General features: G+C 37.5%; 1 protein-coding gene across 3 annotated transcripts in view; it reads right to left on the bottom strand.

The window, feature by feature from the left end:
- gtf3c3 (general transcription factor IIIC, polypeptide 3) overlaps positions 1 to 17,957 on the bottom strand; it is a 100,817-nt gene that overhangs the window by 20,533 nt on the left and 62,327 nt on the right. For all 3 annotated transcript variants that reach the window (XM_069934586.1, XM_069934585.1, XM_069934584.1), the window contains exons 14-16: positions 7,907 to 8,132; positions 4,803 to 4,993; positions 1,036 to 1,160 (exon numbers count right to left, since the gene is read on the bottom strand). In XM_069934586.1, coding sequence (XP_069790687.1) covers positions 1,036 to 1,160; positions 4,803 to 4,993; positions 7,907 to 8,132 — 542 coding nt within the window. The remainder of the gene's footprint in view (positions 1 to 1,035; positions 1,161 to 4,802; positions 4,994 to 7,906; positions 8,133 to 17,957) is intronic.

The raw sequence follows: 17,957 nt of genomic DNA, 5'->3' as shown, positions 1-17,957 counted from the left end.
GGAATGGAAAGAGTCCATTTCCTTGAAATGGGGTCGCCGAGTCTGGAATTTCTTGGATGAATAGAAGAACTTTCTTATTTTTATTTTCTTTTTATGTCATTATGATATCTTGTTGTTATTCTTTGTTTGGCTGGGGAGGGAGAAATTTGCTCTATGTTCTACTAGTCATCAGCCACTGGTGGGTGATCCACACCCAACTTTTGTTTAGGGATTACTACCTTTTGGTAGTTTTTTGGGTTTTTTTTTCTTTTTATCTTTTTTTTCTTTTAATTTTATTTAGACTTTAATTTGTGGTTTCTTTTTCTCCTATTTGAGGGCCTATTTATGTTGATCTGAGTCTTTATATATTGATATTATTAGTTTTTAGTAATATTAGTTGATATGTCATAGTTGAAGTTTGCTACTTTTAATGTTCGGGGTTTAAAGAGTCCGATTAAGCGGAACCGTATTTTTATCAAGTTCGATCTTTGGTAAAACATGTGTTCGGTCGAGATTTGATTTTACCTGAAATGATTAAATTTGAGACTTTTGGCATAATGAGATGAAATATTGTTTAATAATGGAAAAAATTACATATGTTTCGCGGATAATTATAGTTTTTTTTATTAATAGGTGGTTGTTATATTCAGAATATTTACATTTTGATTTATATTGACTAGATTTTAATATGTATGCTTTGCTTTTCTTTTTTTTTTCTTTTTTCTTTATGGCTCTCCTTAGGAGAGTTGGCTGAAAGGGGGGGGGGGTTTCTTTCCTTTTTTTTTCTTTCTTTTTTTTAATATATATAAAATATAACGTTCGTGCTTTGTTTATTGTTATATATGTTACTTATTATCTGTATTTTGTACGAATAAATAAAGTTTTTTTAAAAAGTAACTACTTGTCTTGGTGAATGCCTATTTGCTGCTGGCTTTTGGGATCTTTTGGGTTCATAACAGTATATAATTGAAGTTATAAACTGCTGGATCAAATTATTTTGCAGACAGATATTCCCCCAGGAAACACCTGAACTTGAAACTTATGAAATTGACAAACCTGCACCAAGAGAGGATGCCGTTTTAAAACAAACTTCTGAGATGCCATATGGATAAAAGTAAGGCCCACGCAGAGACTGTGCAGAGGTTCATCTGGACGAATCCTAAATGCCTGAACATACTGACCTGCAATTTGGAATAAAACAAAAGCTTTAGTGAAATAATTCATAGAACCATACAAATTTGTTACACAGGAGGCCATTCCACTCATTGTCTATGTTGGCTCAAACAGCCCCAATCTAATTTTGTGTTCTAGCACAAGAGTTCCACTAATCCTTTCGCTGAAATCTAGAATATAAAAACAAAGGAAGCAAAACCCTAACGAGTTGAAAAGCCCATGTGTGACACATTCCTTGTGACTAAAAAGGAAGTGTGAGCAATGAGAATCAATTGAGTGTAAATGAAGATCCAGGTCCATTGTGTTCAACGGAACCATAGGAAAAAGGGTGCTGGTAAGTTTAAAGGTTGAATATGAAACAATGTGCCAATATATTTAAAGGAACTTGAAGAAATTAGGTTGCAGAGAATTGAAAGGGAGTCTATGAAGTGTGGCCCCAGAGAATTTAAAAGGAGTGTTGGAATCGGGATCTTGTCGATTTTAATGGGAGTGAAAGCAATGACCTCAGTGATTTCAAAAAGAGCACAAGAAACAGAACCTGGACAACAGGTGACATAGTTGGCGAACAATTGGGACTGGACCATGATTTAAGTCCCATGCTGACTGGAAGGAGTTTGTACATTCTCTCCATGTCTGCATGGGTTTTCTCTGGTGGCTCTGGTTTCCTCCCACCGTTCAAAACATACTGATGGTGTAGGTTAATGAGGTGTAAATTGGGTGGCACGGGCTCGTGGGCCAAAAAGGCCCGTTGCCGTGTTGTATGTCTACATTTTTATAAAATTTAAACAGTTGTGTGAATTGAGATGCCAAATCATTTCTGGACAATTTACCTATTTATTTTCTGCAATTTCCTTTTTCTTGTTGCTTGAGGTTGCATGTTATGTGATTGGTGAACCAACGGCAAGGCACGCCAATTTTAAACATCCATACTATTTACCTATTTATTTTCTGCAATTTTCTTTTTCTTGTTGCTTGAGGTTGCCGGATGCTAGAATTCTGGATAACAAGGGTTTTACTGTATGTCTTAAATATCATCATTGAAATTCATTCCATCACATCCTCCATCAACCACTGTTTCTTTTTAATCTTTCACCTTTAAAACTCTTCCCTCTTACCTTGAACCTATGGCATCTTCATTTTAATTCCCCTACACTTGTCCATGCCTCTTTGTTAATTTTCTCTTTCTTTATCAGGTCATTTTCTGGCCTCTGTTGCTCCAGGGAAAACAAGACTAGCCTATCTACTTTCTCCCCATAACTTTAGCCCTTCAATTCAGAAGAAATATTTTCAAAAGTTAAAATTATTTGGCCGATCAATCAGCATTTGGGAAAAGAGGAAAAAATAGAGCAAATAGAAGTCTTTATCCCAATTCTGAATCATTATATAATAAACTCTGTAATATTTGGAATGAAGACACTTTTTTCCTTTATTTGTCCTGTGTCCCACAGTTTTAAATTTGTATTCAAACAATTCACATGTGATTAAAGTGTACATTCCATAGAACCATTGAACATAACAGCACAGAAACAGGGCTCTTTGGCTCTTCTTGTCCACGCCGAACCATTTTGTTTTTGCCCCAGTTCCACAGACCTGCACCATAGGCTTCCATACCTTTCCCATCCATGTATCTGTCCAAATTCCTTTTCAATGTTAAAACTGAACCCGCATTCACCACTTCGGCTGGAAGCTCATTCCACACCCCCACCACTCTCTGTGTGAAGATGTTCCCCTAAAATTTTACAACTTTTACTTTTACCCACATGTCAGAATTGGGAAGGAGATAAGGGAAGCTTGTTAAAATGCAGAAAGAGTAAGGGAGGGGTGAGCAAGGGGATAAACTATAAGCAAGGGTATCTGGTTAATAATTTAATAAGATCAGTTCAAGGGCGAGAACATAGAATGTGGGAAGCCCAGATAAGCATGTATGTCCTCCACGTGATTTCTCCCTGTATCAGTTGCTCATTTGTGGCATTGGTTCAGCTCAATTGTTTGCCCGCCTACCATAATTTTTTCCACTTTCTCACTTTCTCTTTTCCCATCAGTGAAACCTGTCCTCTCCCACCCTCCCAAGGCTTCTTGAGACTCCTTCCCAGTTCTAACAAAGGTTCTTTGACCTGAAAGGTGAAATGTTTCTTTCCACATATGTGGCCTGATTTGCTGAATATTTGCAGCATTTTCTATTTTTATTTTAGATTTCCAGATTATTGTGATTTCCACTGAGACATCCAGTAAATCCAGTTTGGCATAACATGGATTATATGCAATTTCTTGTCCTTGCAAGCAGTGAAATTAGTTGTTGTACATCTACAGCCAGAGTTCAGATTAAGAACACTGGAGGTCAAGAATATGGGCAGGTTTACGACCAGAGCCAGTGTCCCAAATATTATCAGTTGTCCACCTGGATCGAGGATTTTGGTCTGGAGTGCCATAAGTCAAGAATGTGGGTATCTGACAAACTAAAACTTCCAAGCTGAAATTTACATAAAAGTTATTACATCCATAGCTGTAGTGTCATTTATATAAGATCTAGCCTATAATTTTTCACAGCACACGAAGTCTTTGTCCCTGTTCCCAAAGAGTAATGAAGACTAAATGATGTACTTAAAGGTTGCAGATGTCAGGAAGATTCCAAAGGTATATTAAGATTATCCAATATTGAAGAGATGCAGGTAGTTGCATCCTAAGAGATAGGTTATTAAGATTAGAATATTTTTGTACAAGGTAACAATGGAAATTAAATTGGTAGGCATTTAGTATAAAGGACATTGTGCAGACAACAGGGACAAAAGATGAAGAAGTAAATTAATTCTTACACATCAGAATGGTGGTGTCTCAAACAATCAATAGTCAAAAGTGAATCTCAAAGTGCTCCAGATGGGTAGTACATGAGGAAATGGGAGGAACAGGAGGTGCTGGAGGTGATATAGAACATAAAAGAGATGAAATAAAAAAAAATATCAATGACTGCAAGGAGTAATTAAAGAAAAGTACTGTACATATTTTTAAAAACTTCATCTCCAGTGAAGCAGAGAGGCTGAACTGTTGTGATAGCGATGCTGGCTGGTTCATCAAAGGAATGCAGGAATTATACTCTCAACTGGTGGTACAGATAATTTCATGATGACCTATGACACTTTACAACTTGAAATTAGAAATATTCTTAGAGCAGCGCCTATAGATAGAACAAGGTGACAAGTGACTGACTGCTTTATCAGAAATCCCTGAGGAAATGCTTAACATTCCTGAAAAATAATGTAAGTGACCCACATACCAAGTTTAATATTTAACTTTGAAGTGTTGTTTAATTTTGAAGAGTTGAAATTCAAGTGAAAAGGTCAGGAAGGTATCTGAACACAAACATAATAATCCCATTTTGGACTCGTCTTCAGGCTCATTTTTCAGAGCAATTTCAGAAACAATAGAGCTAGATTTCAGATCAGTAATTTATTTTAAGTAAAGGCCTCAAGCTTCAAGATGCAAAATTAAAATGCTAACCCTAGTGTAAGTAAAACAACAAAATAGTCAGAAATTTAAAAAATCAGTAGGTCAGGCAGCATTTAACTTTTCAGTTCCAAGACTTCATCAGAACAAAACGGGAGATTATTTTTGCTACCGGCAGTACATGCGAGAAAACAATCTCTCATACCTACCTAAAGCATGCTTAAAGCTTCCAGCCACAAAAGCATTATGTCCATTAAGCACACAGAGGGCATGATTGTCTGGGTGTTTCAACATCAAGCGCAGACAAAAACGATGGTGCCTCAGGTCTTGAGAATGCATGGTAACTTGGTTGAAGATATTCCACAGCTGTGGTCTGTTCACATTTTCCATCACCATGACCCTGAAAGTTGAGGGACAAAAATCATGAACTTTTTTTTTGGAAAGGCATAATTATAATATTTTTGAAGAAAATATTTTCTGAAATTTACAATTTCTCAAACTTAAATCATCATTTTCACTACAAAGAGACCCAGGAAACCAAACCAAATAAATTGGCAAAGTATAGACTCAAACAAAATATTACCAATGGGGATTTTTACAAAGTGTAGTTCTTTATGAAATCATCAAATGTTGATAAATGTCAACATCACCTTTTATGAGTAGTTAAATGTTCCTTCCAAACTGGTCAGCTACTGCCTTTAAAAGGCAGCTTTGTCGAAAAGAAAAACCAGTCAAAATTTGGTCATTGGTGAGATCAAGCACTTGATAAACATTTGAACAATAGTTCAAAATCACTGAAAACAACTATGCAGGTTCGAAGCCACTCCCTCCAGGCTTACATTTCAGTTTTGACAGAAATTGGAAGGAAAGCCATATCTAAATCAGTTAGCAATAATGTTCTTTATTTCACATTCATTTTAAACAAAATAACCAACCATCATTAAGGTTAGACCACATAAAATAATTCTTATTTCAGGTTATTTTATTCATCATTAAAATCCTTGAGCAGCTTGTTGAAAAACTAAATCAAAGATGTGACAATATTTAGGTGAAGTGAAGTGACGATACATTTTTTGGTTCTCAAGTATCTATTTGTACTCTGGACAGGTATTTTAGTTATAGCACATATTTTAGAAATTAATAAAATGAGGAAAATAGATCATTTAGAACATCCACTGACATTTATTAAATTATTCCAATCATAGCAGATGCTCCAAACTTTGTTAGGCAATGAACTGGAGTGACTGCAATTTTTAAAAAATACAGTACGCTGGAAAGCAGTATGGTTTGGGGGAATAAAAGTTTTGCCATACTGTGAACCTCTAGATCAGAATGCACAACCGGAGTAAAATACAAACAAATCTATGTTAATTATGATGAAAATGTTTGGTGATACTTTATTTTGTTTCTCTTGAGGTTTAGAAATTTTGATGCATTTACTGCTCCAAGTTATTAATTTAACAAAATGAAAGAAATGATTGAATTTTGGTCCAAGGCAACATTTACTTGTACATACATTTAAGCATTCCATAAAAGAAATAAAAAATTATTCATATAATACAAAATAGTTAATATTAAATAATTTAAGATTTGATGAGGTTGTGAGACATAATCGTGGACAAGACAACAATGGCAGGACAGACCTTGCAAGAGCAGGCCCTCCTCTGAGAATGATCACTGTAATCAACCTGAATTTACCTAGTCTACAGTAAAAGACCTTACTTGCTAGGCCAAAATGTATCAGACTCCTGCAGCAAGCCCTTTGGTGGTGTACTGAAATCCCATCTCCAAAATTTTCCTGAGAGTTTTTAAATGTAGAAAAAGCTTAACCAAGATTTGCAGGGTTCCAAAGCTGTTAGAACTTTAAGATGACAAATAAAAAATGGAATAATTGAAAAAATTTTCTTTGTTGATTTCATTTTTTAAATTTTTTGATTTTAAACATTGAAAACAGTCAAATCGTTAAAGCAAAATTGATTTTTTTTAATGGTCTCATTCTTTCCCACAGCACACACTGAAATCAATAGGATTACAAATCCTGCCCATTTGTAACCTGGTGCAGGACCAGCAGGATAATCCTCCAGCAAAATGTTGGGAATATCAATAAGATTTTTGAGTTGCCTCTCCCCAGTTCAGCATCAGAGCATCTTGATAGATACGGCAGTGTAAGCTGTGTATGTTAGCCCTCTAGTGGATACAAATAATTCTAACAGTTTGATTCACTTCATTATTTTCTTTATCAATCAAGTTTCAGCCTCATTCAATCAAGTCAGAACATGCTAAACCTGAAGCAGAAGAATGCAAGAGAAAGTCAAACCAGCAGTTCACAGAATGAGAATCTGGTATCAAGATCTACTTGCCAAAGCCACTTATCAAGCTGTTCTAATAGAAAACACCAGTCTATGAATGTCAGAGGTAGTAATTTTGAAGCCATAACTTTCTGATTCAAGAGGGAACTCCTACTCTGTAGACAGCACAAATATCTACAGTGACATTTCAATACAAATGGAGATGTACGAGATGACAACTTTCAAACGAGGTGCACAGCCAGGCTCCTCTTTAGTCGTCACCTTTATTTATCATTCATACCATGTTTGCATGGTAAAGACATAGCATATTTATACACATTTAAAATATTAAGGCATACTTTTATTTAAAATACTGAGACATTTATCCTCAAGAACTGGTGTAAAAGAAACATGATCCTCTTACACTGAATGATTACACCCTGGAAGGAGGCCATGCATTGATTCCATGTGGGCCAATCCAGCTGGTGCCACTCTCCCACCTCTCCTCACTGCCCTACTAATTACAGATATTTATCCAATTTCCTTGCTAATGCAACGAACAAATTTGTTTCCACTCTTTTCACCGACAGGGCATTCTAGATCCTAACAACTCGCCGTATATATTTTAAAAAATCTCATATCACTTTTGGTGATTACCTTCACTTGATAGTGAACAGTTTCTCTCTACCAGCATGTCAATATACTTCATGTTTTAAATATCTCTGTCAGATCTCCCCATGTCATTTTCTGTTCCATGGACATATTCTCCAGGGTGTGTTCATGCCCAAAATCCCTCATATTTGGAATCATGTTATATTTTTTAACTCCTGACAATGAAAGATTCTATTTAAATGATAGTATTTATTTTTATCTGATATGTTCCAATATTACTTTGTGTTACCATCTTTAAAATACAGTGGTAATTTAGTAGTTCACAATGATGAATCATTTTTAATGTAAAAAGTGTGTTTTTCTCTCCATAAAGATTAAAGTTTTGTTACTAAGAATGAATGGATGTGAAGTACCTGATGTAATTGTATGCTTTCCTGAAGTTGTTGTCCAGAACAGCAGCTGACAGACCAAAGTATTCCAACTCTTTCCGTTTCTGCCTATCATCATAAAATGAGTAATACTCCAAGGAAGAATCAACCAAGAGTTCAGCTTCTTTGAAACGTCTGAGGTCACACAAGGTGTAAATGGCTTTTAACAATAAATTCCACCAGTCATCTTTGTTCAGGACACTCGTTTTTCCTGTTTTGAAAAGGACATAAAAGTACTTAAGTAACCTCTTCTGGGAACTGAATAAAAGATGGCTTACTGGTCATAATACACAGACCTTGAAATTAAATGACAGAGCCAAAAAGCAAAGTACACAATACTAATTAAACCTCTGGGGGAAAGAAGATGGATGGTTACTATTTATCAAAGTACTCAATTCAGTGAAAACAAATTGATATCCCAATGATGTGTCACTGGGGGATCATTTTGTCTGCACCAAAAATATTACTATTACTAAAATAAAAATAATGCTATTTAATTTGTTACAGTGGATCCCTTATTCTCCAGGCCAATAACATCTTCATCTATGGAGAACAATCACATTGGTCCCAGGAGACAAGCGAAAACAACAGACCAAGCACTTATTGCTCCAACGCCATCTTTTAAGTTTACACATGACTCCACAATTGTCAGCCAGATATCAAATAACGATGAAATGTAATACAGGAAGGGAGATTGAGAATCAAGTGGCCTGGTGCCAATCTAACAACCTTTCTTTCAATGACAGAAAGACAAAGAAGCTGATCATAAACTTCAAGATGTATGGGGGGGGGGGGGGGGGAGTTGAAGGCAACACCCCTGTCCACAACACAGCACTGAAGTGGGGACAGCAGACAGCTTCATGTTCTTGGGAGTAAGCATTTCAGTGGCCCGACCTGGCCAAGCCAACATGACAGCCAAAAAAGTACACCGACGCCTCTACTTTCATGGAAGGCTGAGTTTCAGTATGTCACGCAACAAATTCTGGAGTGACACCATTATTACGTCATAGACCGGCAGCAATAGAAATTCACCAAGACAATGGTATCTACAAACAATTAATTTTATTAATAACTATTAATAATATAACATCTTACTTAAATCTAAACTTAACCCTAACTATGCTCAAATGTATATGTGTATGTGGAATATCTAAACTATTACAGCTTGGGAACAATTCTGAAAAGTTAATTTAAAGTTCAGTCTTAAAAATCCTGTGTTGAAACTCAGAACCTTTAAACCTGTGTTCAGAAGTAATTATGAAGTAGGTGAGACACCAAGCCATCAGATTTCTCAGAACTCACAAATTCTTGTCGAGTTGCTTTCAGAGACATTTACCTTCATATGAATGATTTGTCACAACTCCCCTCTTCCTTGCATCGAGTTACGAAACTTGTGACTTTCACGATGCAATGCTTCCACGAACCAAGGCAAGAGTTAAACAAAATGACCATTTGAATGGTCACGATCCAAATACAGGTCTGATCCCATTTCCTTTACCCAGACATAGGTCAATCAAAAATGACCATTACAATGGTCATAGTAGATCACTGCTCTCCTCTGACAAGGAGAAACAGCAGAAGTGACCATCTCTCCAAAGGTCACTCCAATTCTGTCTTTCCAAGTGACTTTCTGATGAACTAAATGCTGCTTTTTTTTCCCCAAGTCTCAATCACGTTACTTGCTTGATCAATACTAGTTTTCAGTTTCAATTTCCCAAATGCAAAAGTCATAAGCAGGAGTCCTTCTCTTTGAACAGATGTCTTGAGTCAACATCCATTGTTATAGTTTTTCAATTGAGAACAATAAAGCTGTTTACAGCTCTGAATTAGGTGCCAGGCTGTCTGTTCAAAATGTTGTTATCTGTGAGTGTCTTAACCTGTTCCAACCCCCCAAAGTTACTTAAGTAAAAATTTTTTTTTAAAAACAGAACCCTGAAACACCATTGAGAGCATCCTATCTGGATGCAACACTGAGTGGTATGGGAGTTGCTCCACCCAAGATTAGTAGAAGCTGCAGAAGGTGGCAAATGCAGTTGGAACATCATACAAACTTCCCTCCTCTCCATCAACTCTATCTATACAGATATTTCCCCTTCTGTTGGAAAGGCAGACAGCCATCACACTGAAGGACTTATCCCACCTTGGCCACACCCTCTTCTCCCTTGTTCCATCGGGGAAAAGGTTCAAGAGTGTGAAATCCGATGGTAACAGGGTCACATTAATATCTATTGCTCTGGCTTTCGTTGAACCCCTCCCCCTCACTATTTCCCCTGCCATCTTCCCTCAACTCTGTCTCTCTCCCTTTTCCCTGTCTCCTTTTGCACAGACATAATCAATTCTCACCTCTCCCCTTATCATATCCAATTAATACCTCTTGCTGGTCTGAACTCCTTGCCCAGCCAGCACTGTCTATATTCTGAGATTTCCTGTTTATTGCTCAGTCTATTTATTCCTTGAAGAAGGGCTCAGGCCCAAAACATGGGTAATATATCTTTGTCTCCTAAGCACACTCAAAGACCAACTAAGTTCCTCCAGCATTTTGGCATGTTTTTGCTAAAAGGGTCAAAACGTTTCTTCCCCACAAACATCAGGCTCCTGAATGAACATCACAATTGTATTTCCATACTGCCCTTGCAATCACTTCTCACTGTAAAACGACACACGGTAATGTACTCTTGCTTTTCTTGGTTAGGTTCCTTTTGTCATGTAATAATACAAGATATGTAATGTACATGATTTACTTCAGCTTTTTTCTACCGTAAAGAGTCACCATGAGCATTGTCTGGTGCCCTGAACAATAAGAGAATGAGAAGCAAAATCAAGACCTTGCTGAGCCACTGAGTGTCTGTGGATTCACCTCAGAGCCCTCCCATAGCCTCTGCAGCCACACAAATTTCAGATCCAAACCTACAATACGATCAGGAAGATGCCAGCACTGAGGCCTTTTGGGAGCCCTTGCCCTCAACACCTTCTTGAATCCAGGTTCTGATTTCCTGCTTCTCCAACAGCCTGCAGCCTGTGTGGATCCTTCAGCCGATTAACCTCTCATTGGTCCACTGCCATGGTCACCCTCCCTGTAGGGTACTCTCCCAGGCTTCTCCTTCTCAACTGAGGATGTTTTCCCCATTTCTGGTACCCTGTGCCAGTCTACTGCTCCCCAAATCTGCAACGCATCTTAGGCACAGACCTCCACAGTTGCAGGATGTTTAAAAAAATGCCATCAGCTCCTCTAACAGGTTGTTTTTAAGCCAGGTAATATGTGACAATAAATTTGAACTTTGAAAACAGCAAGGTTTTTTTTTTTCTCTCTTTTTTTAATATATTTTTATTAATTATATCATTTTTTTTAGAGATAGTTCATACTCTAAACTGATCTAAATTTTTTTTTATGATATATTTTTATTCTGCAATATTATTGTTTAATATCTCTGTATTAATTCGTTATTTACTATGTATTTTTCATATCTCTTTGAACTGTATGTGTTTATAAATTATAATAATAATAAAAAGATTGGAAAAGAAAGAAAGAAAACAGCAAAATACCTTTGAAAAAATTTAATTTTTTTTTTAATTAAAAAAAAAATTAAGCAGATCAACAAGGCAGGGATGTCCACTATCTCCCTCACTGTTTGCGTTAGCTATAGAACCACTAGCAGAACTGATAAGAACAGAAAATAAGAGGGATAAAAATAAAAGAGAAGGAATATAAAATCAGTCTATTTGGAGATGACGTTATAATATACTTAACAGAACCAGAAATATCAATAAAAGAATTACATAAGAAATTGAAGGAATACGGAGAAGTATCGGGGTACAAGATCAATGCAAATAAAAGTGAAGCAATGCCAATAAATAATGCGGATTTCACAAAGTTTGAGAAAGAATCGCCATTTAGATGGCAAACACAAGCAATTCGATACCTAGGTATACAACTAAATAATAATCTCGGCCATCTATATAAACTAAATTATCAGCCATTAATGAAAAATTTACAAGACGACTTAGAGCACTAACACTGATAGGAAGGACAAACTGTATTAAAGTGAACATCTTCCCAAGGATACAATACCTATTTCAATCATTACCAATTCACCTAATAGAGAAATTCTTCAAGGAGCTAAAGAAAATAATAAGGAAATTCTTATGGAAAGGGGGGAAACCAAGGATAGCACTAGATAAATTAACAGAATGGAACAAACAAGGAGAAGGGTTCGGAGAGCTCATTGCTGTATCTGATGCGACCTTGTTGGATTTCGTGCAGTTGGATAACCATGTTGAGGAATTTGGGGGGTATCCGAGGCGCTCTAGTATTTGCCAAAGCCCTTTCCTGCTCACGGTGTCGAAGGCTTTGGTGAGGTCCACAAAGGTGATGTAGAGTCCTTTGTTTTGTTCTCTGCACTTTTCTTGGAGCTGTCTGAGGGCAAAGACCATGTCAATAGTTCCTCTGTTTGCACGTCAACGGCAGGAAGCAAGGCTGCGTCCTCGCACCAACCCTCTTTACTATCTTCTTCAGCATAATGCTGAAACAAGCCATGAAAGACCTCAACAATGAAGACGCTGTTTACATCCAGTACCGCACGGATGGCAGTCTCTTCAATCTGAGGTGCATGAAAGCTCACACCAAGACACAAGAGCAACTTGTCCGTGGTCTACTCTTTGGAGACAATGCCGCTTTAGTTGCCCATTCAGAGCCAGCTCTCCAGCGCATGACGTCCTGTTTTGCGGAAACTGCCAAAATGTTTGACCTGGAAGTCAGCCTGAAGAAAACTGAGGTCCTCCATCAGCCAGCTCCCCACCATGACTACCAGCCCCCCCACATCTCCATCGGGCACACAGAACTCAAAACGGTCAACCAGTTTACCTACCTCGGCTGCACCATTTCATCTGACAACAAGATAGACAACAGACTCGCCAAGGCAAATAGTGCCTTTGGAAGACTACACAAGAGTCTGGAAAAACAACCACCTGAAGAAACACACAAAGATCAGTGTGTACAGAGCCGTTGTCATACCCACGCTCCTGTTCGGCTCTGAATCATGGGTCCTCTACCGGCATCACCTACGGCTCCTACAACGCTTCCATCAGCACTGTCTCCGCTCCATCCTCAACATTCATTGGAGTGACTTCATCACCAACATCTAAGTACTCAAGCTGGCAGAGTCCGCAAGCATCGAATCCACACTGCTGAAGACCCAACTGCGCTGGGTGGGTCACGTCTCCAGAATGGAGGACCATCGCCTTCCCAAGATCGTGTTATATGGCGAGCTCTCCACTGGCCACCAAGACAGAGGTGCACCAAAGAAGAGGTACAAGACTGCTTAAAGAAATCTCTTGGTGCGTGCCACATTGACCACCGCCAGTGGGCTGATATTGCCTCCTGCATCTTGGCGCCTCACAGTTCGGCGGGCAGCAACCTCCTTTGAAGAAGACCGCAGAGTCCACCTCACTGACAAAAGACAAAGGAGGAAACACCCAACACCCAACCCCAACCAACCAATTTTCCCTTGCAACCGCTGCAACCGTGCCTGCCTGTCCTGCATTGGACTTGTCAGTCACCAACAAGCCTGCAGCAGATGTGGACATACCCCTCCATAAATCTTCGTCCGCGAAGCCAAGCTAAAGAAAGAAAGAAGACAAACAAGGAGGCTTACAACTACCAAACTTTAAGAATTATTATAGAGCAGCACAATTAAGATACCTATCAGATTTTTATCAAACAAGGGAAAAACCAGATTGGACCAGATTAGAGCTAGATAAAATAGTTGAGAAGATACCTGAACATATACTATATAAGTGGGATGAAAAATTGGTGCAACATAGGAATTCACCAGTATTGCACCATCTGCTCAACATTTGGAAGAAGATTCACGTAGGAAGGAATAAAATAAATTATCAACTACCAGAATTAATATTGACACAAAATCAACTAATCCCTTTCACAATAAATAACCTTTCCTTCAGAGAATGGGAGAGAAAAGGGATCAAAAGAATAGAAAATTGCTTTTCGGGAAATAAATTATTATATTTTGAGCAAATGAAGGACAAATATAATATAACTCACGATACAATGTTTGCATACCACCAACTGAAAACCTACTTGAAGGACAAATTGGGAAACAGTCTGAGGTTACCAGAAGGAAGCAATTATGAATATGTGATTACAGACACAATGATAATTTAAAAATTTATAACAAACATGTACATCAAACTGCAAGAAAAGGAGAACGAGGAAACAAACTGTTAACCTAAACAAAAATGGGAACAAGATCTAAACATAAAGATAAAGAATGAAACATGGGAAAAGCTATGCTCCGGAACCATGAGAAATACAATAAACACGAAGTTATGCATGATACAATATAATTGGTTACACAGGCTATACATCACACCCCAAAAGTTAAATAAATGGGACCCAACAGTATCAGACAGATGTTTTTGCTGTAAAAAGGAAACGGGAACAACAATACATGCAATTTGGGCATGTGAGAAGTGAAAAAATTTTGGGAAGATCTAAACCAGATATTAAATAAAATCACAAAAAGCAATATACCAAAAAACCCAGAGATCTTCCTTCTAAGTAATACAAGAAATAAAGAATTTGGACTCGATTTGGATGGAGCACAAAAAAGATTCATTATGATAGCCCTAGCTGTAGCAAAAAAATGTATTATGTCATCCTGGAAATTAAAAGACAACTTGAGAATACAACAATGGTACATAGAAATAAATAAATGTATTCCATTAGAAAAAATAACATATAATTTAAGAAATAACATCACAATATTCGAACAAATATGGGAATACAATAGAGAAATCCTACCACGGACCTCTACCACCTAAAATGACAGAAGAAGACAACGAAATGAACTGACTCAGTATATAAAATTAAAAGATAAAAATTTCTTGTTTATTTTATTAAGTGACGACATTGTTTAACGGGTTTAATGTATCTTATAGATTGAACTTTGAATAAATGGGAAGGGGGGTGAGGGAGGGAGGGAAGGGAGGGGGGATAAAGGAGAAAATTACACTATTTATTCAAGAGAAAAATGTCTGCATGTATTTTGATCAGTATGGTTAATAGTGTGAAAAATGAAAAATTTTAAAAAAAACAGCAAAATACATTTTGTTTCTGCCATAGGAACCTCACAATAGCTTTCCTTCCTTGCTGGGAAAGTAGCACTGAAAGCAGCTCCTGGAAGGTGCATTCACACAACTCCAAGCCAGCCAATGACAAGCTGAAACTATTAGAATCTGCAGACTCCTTCAGTCCTTTGGTCATTTGACACCTGTCACTTTGTTCTGAGCCTCCACAAATCATACAAGTTTCATTCCCTGTGCATTCCCTTTGGTGGAATATGCCTTACTTTCTAAAAGCTCAGGAACATGACAAGAGGCTGCGGGAGTGCTCTGAGGTCAATCCACAGACAAAAGGCTTTGGATTGATAAAAAAATCTTTCTATTGATGACTCAGTTAGTAATACTTCTACAGGCACGCCACTGGCTTGAAGAGATTTGCTTCAATAAGAATTGAATATCCAAGCCACACCGCATCCCATCAGTAAATCAGGTCAACCAAGTGCAGTGCCAGTCATGTATAGCAGTTCAGACCCGAGACGTTGACTGACTATTTCTACCCATGGGTGCTCTCGGACATCCTGAGCAGACATTTCTTTGTCTACTCAAGATTCCAGCATCTGCAGATTTTGTGTTTCAGTTTAGTCATTAAGAGAGCCACATAAAACTATCTTTCTCTCACTAAGCATGTCAGCTTGGAAGCCATACAAGCTCAAGCAAACCCCACTTAGCTTCCCAGGTTCAGATTTTATGCGTTGATGAGACAACTAATATGAGTAAGCTGAAACACTTTGAATTAGCAAGGTCAACTCCAATTAGATGGTGAAGAATCTAAAAATCATCTGTTAGAATTCTCTTTTTATTTGGAACTATTGTCAATAAATGGATCATTTAAATATACGGAGCATAATTACTGTACATAGTAAAAGTTCAGCATTTAACTTGCTCATTATTAAACTTGTTAACTATGGATCCTCATATTCATGGAATCAGGCTTTGATGAGTGTGATCTGACTGTGTAGTCAGAGCTAGGACCAGGTTTGGGGTCAGGAACACCAAAGGACTGAAATGTGGGTCTGGACTGTTACTGGAGACAAAATATAGACTGTAGGGCAGAGTCTGAAGTACTGTGTGTTTCTGCTTGTTGACAAATTGAAACTTGCTCGAGCTAAAACTCACCAGATCTGTTTCTCACTCTCTCATTAAACTCAGTGATTTCACAGGAAAGTTGACAGTAAATTACTGGAGTCTTTGACTTTGTTTAGAGAGACAAAGTAACAAGAATATACTAATGATGAATATACTAATGAGACAAAGTACCTTGAAAACGTTCAGGTGAGCAAAAAAAGACAATGTGGAAAGGACTGGTCATGTTACAGCAACCTGATGGAACCTTTTCATCTGACTAAAGTAATGGATGAAGGATTCTCTGTGGGTGTTATTAGCAAGAATCTGTGAAAAGCTTTGGTAAATGCCTTATCGCAGGCAGCTAGTTGAAACTGAAGTAATTAAGAGGCAAATTACTGATATAATTATAACACTGAGACGAGGGATAAAAGACAACTATTGTAGTTGACAAAAGAGTCTATTATCTAGTGCTCCTGTTGCAGTCTCCTCTACATCGGAAGGACTGAATGCAGACTGGGAGATTGCTTTGTTGAGCATCTTGGCTCTGTTCACCTCAATAGTGGGGATCTCCTTGTGTCCACCCATTTCAATTCCCTGCCCCATTCCCTTGTTGACATGTCTGTCCACATTCTCATGCACTGAGACCATCTGCAAATTGGAGAAGCAACACCTCATATTCCTTCTGGACACTCTATATATGTTTTCCTCCTATCTTTCTTTTGGCTTGGCTTCGCGGACGAAAATTTATGGAGGGGGTAAATGTCCACGTCAGCTGCAGGCTCATTTGTGGCTGACAAGTCCGATGCGGGACAGGCAGACACGGATGCAGGGGAAAATTGGTTGGTTGGGGTTGGGTGTTGGGTTTTTCCTCCTTTGCCTTTTGTCCTATGGTTACTGCAAAACCTGCTGAGTTCCTCCAGCATTTCTGTGTTTTTACAGCATACACAGCATATGCAAACTTTTGTGTTTCACTCCACAAGAGCCTGTGTTGGCGCCGCTAGTGCTTATTTTTATTTATAGAGGACTTAAATGTTAGAATAGAGAGCTCCTTATCCATGTTTGCTCATAATAGGTGAATTGTAAACAATGTAAATGAAAGAATTAAATTACAAATAGATGTTAAAAGATTGAACAATTTTTTAATTAAAAATGTAGTATTTTTATATTTGGCCAATGTAAGGTCTTACATTTTGATGCAAGAAGTAAAATAGTGGATACTCTAAATGTTGAAAGACGAGAAACTGCAGAGATCCAAATATTCAATGAATAACGATACGTAATTTTCAAGAGCAAAAAAGAATGAAAACATCCAATTATATTGGATTAGAGAATACAAGACAATAGTAATTATCTGACAATAAACACAGCTCTGGGCAATACCAGGTGTCAACAGTTCTGTGTATGGTTCAAGGAGGGGTATCATCCTTGATGGGAGTTCAGTGCAGATTTAGTAGAAAGATACATAGATACCACTACACAAGTATTCCTGAGAATTTAGAAAGTTAACAGATGATCAAATTAAAATTTTCAAAATATTAAGGGAATCTGACAAAGAGTATTTAAAGAGAATTACGACTGTTCACTGAATTAAGACTGAAATTGGGAAACACTTCTTCATAACACTGCCTAAAAAGGTGGTAAGTACTGAACTCGCTAAAAAAAAATGGCTGTTTATTTAAGACCTGTAAATGAAAGGCTTTTGTTAACTGAAGATATCAAGAGTTATTGAGCGATGACATAGGGTTGGGTCACAAATTAGACATGATCTTATTCTCCCATCATTAGTATATTCTTGTTACTTAAGATCTTTGCAATTTTAATAGCATTGAAA

Source organism: Narcine bancroftii, chromosome 4 (genome assembly GCF_036971445.1).
Source record: "Narcine bancroftii isolate sNarBan1 chromosome 4, sNarBan1.hap1, whole genome shotgun sequence".
In the NCBI taxonomy this organism is placed as follows: domain Eukaryota; kingdom Metazoa; phylum Chordata; class Chondrichthyes; order Torpediniformes; family Narcinidae; genus Narcine; species Narcine bancroftii.
The sequence above is the reverse complement of the archived record's forward strand: the minus strand, read 5'-3'. Positions and strand labels throughout refer to the sequence as shown.